Genomic DNA, 5829 nt, shown 5'->3' with positions numbered 1-5829 from the left:
TCAGACCGTCCCTCTTGAGTCTGGGATTTGAATCTTGGTTCACTGAGCCTGCCAAAATCATAGCAGTTTTTCAGCTCTGTTTTTTGGATCGGAAAATGCCTTCAGGGTGAAAGCAGCTTTGAAGGCTGGGTTTACTTTGTGTTCTTGCCTTTCAGCATATTGGATTTTCCTTTTCTTGGAGCTTTTTCAAAGCCTAGATTTAAAAAAAATATATTTTAATCAGCTTTATCAGTTGGTCTTAGCAGGAATTTGCATTCTCACTTTTTTTAAAAGAAGTAAATTTTCGTCTCTCACTGTGTAGGATTTCTTCACATGCCTAGTAGTTTTCATTCTATCTTAAAATGAGGGAATAAGAAGGCTGTTGGAAACTGTGTGTGTGTGTGTGTGTGTGTGTGTGTGTGTGTGTTTTGTGTTTTGCCTGGCAATTTTCTTTAGATGTTATGGTGGTATCCCCCAAAGGCCAGAATGCAGAGAGCTTTACTGTGGGGAGCTGGCTAGTTTTCCAGATAATTCCTTTGGTCCTTTAAAAGCTCTGATACTTTCCTACCAAGTTAGGTTTACAGTCTTGCTTTTTCCCTCTACATTTTTGATAAATATACTTAAGTCAGATTTCTGATACTCAACTTTTTGTTGAAATCTCTTAACTGTTGATAGATCCCCCAATTCTTTGTTGTAGATTTATGTCTTTTTTTAATAAATATATTTTGCTTGATTTCAGAGAGGAAGGGAGAGGGAGAGAGAGATAGAAACATCAGTGATGACAGAGAATCATGGATTGGCTACCTCCTGCACACTCCCTATTAGGGATTGAGCTCAAAACCCAGGCCTGTGCCCTGACCAGGAATCAAACCCTGACCTCCTGGTTCATAGGTCGATGCTCAACCACTGAGCCATGCTGGCCAGGTGATTTATGTCTTTTTTAAGCTTTTTTTCCTTTTGAATGGAATCTTAGATAGGAGAGCATAGAACATAGGAACTTGTGGGCTCAGTATCCCATCTTGAACTAGAACTTTCTCAAAAAATTATAAACTCTTTGTTTTACCTCATGTATTTTGTATCTCCCCTTGTATGGTCTCCATAAGTGCTCGCTAACTAATATAATAACTTCTTAGGCCTTTCCCAACTCTAATCTAACTCTTTAGACAAGTATGCTTAACTCCCAACTGCCCACCCTCTGTACTTTTTCCCCGAGGGTCTTTTGGATGGCTATTCTTCTAAACAAGTATTTGGTTTTAGAGAACTCCCAGCACCAAAGCAGCTCCCACTTTAACCTTGCCCGGTTGGTTATACGCACCCAGCTCTTGAGGCACCTTGCTTGATACATTGCTCTTTGTCTTTTTAGGTACTTTGGATTGATTACTGAGCTGGACACTTTGTGAGCCTTCACCTGCATCCTTCAGCGAGCCCTCTGCAGGCCTCAGCTTTGAAGAACAGAGTCCTTGAAAAGTCGCACTCTATAGTTTCCTGTTCTAACTTTACCTAAGCCAGAATAACCTGCTCGTTTTTCTCTACAAGGTCTTCCATGGCTGTGTCTTCCATTTCTGTCTGGATGCAACTGCTGCTGCTTGAGGCAGAGACAAAGAAAATGATTTGTGTTGGTTGCTTAATGAATGACAGGGACCAGAATAAAGGTCTCTGATCAGCTTGAAGCTAGTGTGTTTCATGTTCTTGCCTCTGTTCTCCCACCGTGATGGGAGCGCTGCCATGCCCAGTCACAGACCTTCTTGATCATCCCTGCCAGCCGTTCTAAATCTCAGTCTTTTCATTTATTTGTTCTTACTTTTCCAGCATGTCACCAGAATCTGGTTCCAGAATTTGCTGGATACCACTTAAGGTCTTCATAAGTTCAAATAAATGTGATGCTAGATTTAAAATGAATTCAAATTTTTAACAACGTTGTTAAGATATAATTTACATACCATTTAAAGTATGTATTTCAATAGTTTTTAGTGTATTTACAGATGTGTACAACTGTCACCACCATTTTAGAACATTTTCATCTGACTGGAATCATCATATGTGGTATTTTGTGCCTGGCTTCTTTCATGTAGATAATATTTTCAAGGTTTATCTATGTGATACCATATATCAGTAGCAGTTTCTTTATTTTTATTTTTTAATTGTGAAATATACATAACAATTTACCATTTAAGCCATTTTTAGGTGTGCAGTTTTGTGGCATAAGCATATTCACAGTTTTGTACACCATTATCTATCTCCAGAACATTTTCCATCTTCCTAAACTGAAACTCTGTACCCATTAAACAGTAATTTCCCACTCTCTCCTCCCCTAGTCCTTGGCTAAATTTTGTTTTGTTTTTTGAGGGGAAGGTGTTGGTGACAGCAGGAAGGAGGAAGTAGTGGTTAAGGAAAGCGCAGGAAGCCTTGGACAGTGGGTCTTTCATATTTTTGGATCATGGATCAATGATGCAAAGTTCATAGATCTCCCTAGAAAAATGCAGATACTCAGTCCTGTAGCGTTTTGTAAATAAACTTTAATTTAGAATAATACTACATTTACAACAAAGTTGCAAAGACAGTGCCCAGACCCTACAGCCACTGAGCTATTTAGTGTCCTATAAATAAGTCTTAACTGCACTCAGTCCTGCAGAGAGAGGCTGGCTCCCCAAGCTCTTGGCGAAGTAGTCATCCTTAGAGCACCACTTGGTAGAAGTGCTCTCCTGACAAATCAGGGAAGGCTGTGACAATTTCAGGAATTTCCTCTTGAGTTTTCTAAGAAATAAACTTTTCCCTCTTGAGTTTTCTAAGAAATAAAAAACTCCCAGACACTCTCCAACCATTGTATTGAGCGCAATACACAGTGTTTTCTTCTTTTTTACGCAGGGTGTCTGAACCTCAGTGTGTTGTCCCTGCTTGGAAGATTTCGTGCAGTGCAAAGGAAACCAGTATGAGGCTCTGCTCAGAATACCATGCTTAAAGCCCTTTGCTCATAATAATATACTCCAGTATATAAGCTGTGGTGGGCTCGCCCCAAGAATTTGGAAATAAGAGGTAGGAAGATTGTCCCCTGAAAGTGGAACCTTAAAGTCAAGTACAATTAGATTTGATAAAATCTATCTAGATTCTAGAAGAATGTCAGTCAGCATGGGGCACTGGTCAATCCTGGAAGTGAGGAAGGGGTCCCAGAAACACCATTGCCCATTAGGTAGGTAGCCTGAGCCTTAGCCAGTGCCTCTGACTACTTCGGTCCCATTGGCCAGACATGTCAGTGCCTTCAAACACTGGAATCCTAACTCCCTTTGTTCTGAGCCCACTTTCCCTAGGCAGTGGTTTGATGCTCACCTGGCTTCCCATGTAGCTCTGCCTCAGGGAGAGGAAGGGCTGATCATGGGGAGTTGGACTATTTTCATTCACTGTGACAGTGATCTCTTTGTGAATGAATGGGGTCATTTCCAGCTCTGGGTTGTCGGTCCACGTTACATCATTAAAGGGAGGTGAGGATGTGGTGGCCATATGCACTGGAAGTATTTCAGTCCCTGTGAGAGTTATTCCATATTGTGCCGTGACAGCACGGCCAAGGGTGAACCTGAGTGGGGGCGTTGAAGGATTTAGAAAAGACAGACGAGAATAAAAGCTGGGTCTGGATGGGACGCTGCCCTCTCTGATGGAGAGAGTGCCACAGCCTGTAAGCCGAGTCTTTATTTTATAGCCATATTCCACGAGGCAAAGTAAGGGCGTGGTTACAAAGTTCTCGTGAGTTTTGAATCTACTCAATTACATGCACCTGAACTCTATCAAGCCCACATCACTCAGGCACGTGGGGCCATGTGTTCCAACCATAGGTTCAAGCTTACACCTATAGCCTCTGGCTATAATTGTGCTGGGAGGGCTTTGCCTTCCAAGCTGGGACTTGCACGTCGTCATGAGAGGACTGTGCCCTCTCATTAGTCCGAGGCTTGAACCTGTCCAAACACTGTGTCCAAACTACAGTATCCAAACACTGTAGCCAGTCTCCACACCATATTATAGATTACTTTCTTGCCAAGCAAGGGATATGTTCTTGGAAAATAGTGTATAGCCAGAAAATACAAGAAAATTTACACTAGGAAATGATATGGGGGGTGGGGGGACGGAGGCATTTTGTTTATATTTGGGAGCATCTCCTAGCTGCATTATACCCATATTTATAAAATTCCATAAATATTTCAATGTGTCAGATGAGGGAGGAAGGAGATGCTGTGAAGTCAGGAGAAGATAATCTGCACAGGCCCAAGGTGTAGGACATCATGGGCCAGGTGTACAATACTCAAAACACAAAAGTCCAATCTCTAGGCTGTGGAAACCATTAGGGGAATGAGAAAGACAGCACCACCACTCACTGGCTATTGTGCTGAATTGCCTGGCAATGACATTCCTGGTTTTCTTTAGGGTAAAGGCTAATTTGCTATAACAAATATGCCACAAAACATACTGGCTTAAATAAAGTAGAAATTTGTTTCTCCTCCATGTAACAATTCATGGACTAGACCAGTGGTTGGCAAACTGCGGCTCATGAGCCACATGGGGCTCTTTGGCCCCTTGAGTGTGGCTCTTCCACAAAATACTGACTTCTGTGCATGGGCCACGAAGTTTCAACCGCACTGTACGTGTGCGCCCGCACGTGGTATTTTGTGGAAGAGCCACACTCAAGGGGCCAAAGAGCCGCATGTGGCTCATGAGCCACAGTTTGCCGACCACTGGACTAGACTAGCAGGGTTGCTGTGCTCCACAGCGTCATTCTGAGATCTAGGCTCCTTCCATTTTAATGGCTTTGACATTCCTGTATGTACTGTCCAATAAAACTTCCTATGATGATGGAAATGTTCTACATCCGTGCTCTACAATGTGGTAGCTGCCGGCCACGTGTGGCTATTGAGAAGTTGAAATGTGGCTATTATGACCGAGGCACTAACTTTTAAATTATACTTAAATTTAAATAGCCACAGATGCCTAGTGGTTACTGTATTTGACAGAATAACTTAGACACAAACTGAATGATCTCCAAGTTCAGTTCCAGTTCACAGGAAGGAGAAAGAAAGTGTGAGTAGGACCAGGGTCTTGCCTTTGAAGTTGGAGGGGACTCAAGTTGCACATATTACTTGAGTTCAAATCCCATTGATTCCTACTTAGCCTACTTGCCAGTTCTAGTTGCAAGGTCAGTGAGGAAATACTGTTTCTGGCTAGGGGATCATGTACCTCTTTATTATGGTCAAATGGTAGGTACATTTTGATGGACATCTAGAAGTCTCAGCCACAACATCTCATCTTTGCAATTCTTAACTCTGGGATTGTGCACACTAACATTTCTAAGCCGTGGTGATAATGGTCACTACTCCATAAAGTCATTGTGAAGGTCACAGTAACGCTAGTAAAGTCCTCAATATCATGCTGGGCACATAGTGTTGAGTTGTTCAGTCACAGTGGGTCTGGTTCCTATAGCTTTTGTCAGTTCCATTGTCAGCCTGCAGTAATGTTCACTGAGCCTTGCAGCCCTTCCTATTCGCAATGTGGCTCGCCTATGGTAACAAAAGCTCTAAGAAATCAGGGCTCTTTCAAACACACGTAAGGGAACGCCATAAGTGGAGGTGAAGACGTGTCTGTATATCAGACCTAGAAGTTGGTTAATGAGAGTTTGCTTTTGAGAAAAAGGTTCATTTTGACCTGCTTACAATCCCAGGTTTCTTAGCCTGAGACATACTGACTGAGATTATTAAGAAAGACCTTTTGGAGATGCTGGAGGGCTTTTACCCAAGACAGACAATATGTCCCTTTTGCTCCCCATTCCCTACTAGAGTCTAGTACAGCAAACAGAGAAAGACATGATTTAAA

The 5829-nt window shown here is 42.3% G+C and overlaps 1 protein-coding gene across 1 annotated transcript in view; it reads left to right on the top strand.

Moving 5' to 3' along the window:
* The window catches only part of POLE4 (polymerase (DNA-directed), epsilon 4, accessory subunit), a gene marked incomplete at its 5' end in the record, with an annotated part of 9668 nt that extends 8015 nt beyond the window's left edge, over window positions 1–1653 (top strand). The window contains one exon of the mRNA XM_005853120.2: window positions 1343–1653. Coding sequence (XP_005853182.1) covers window positions 1343–1356 — 14 coding nt within the window. The remainder of the gene's footprint in view (window positions 1–1342) is intronic.
* Window positions 1654–5829: the final 4176 nt, after the last annotated feature.

This window comes from Myotis brandtii, unplaced genomic scaffold, assembly GCF_000412655.1.
Source record: "Myotis brandtii unplaced genomic scaffold, ASM41265v1 scaffold1, whole genome shotgun sequence".
Lineage (NCBI taxonomy): Eukaryota > Metazoa > Chordata > Mammalia > Chiroptera > Vespertilionidae > Myotis > Myotis brandtii.
Note: the sequence above shows the minus strand (reverse complement) of the source record. Positions and strands in the feature narration are given on the sequence as shown.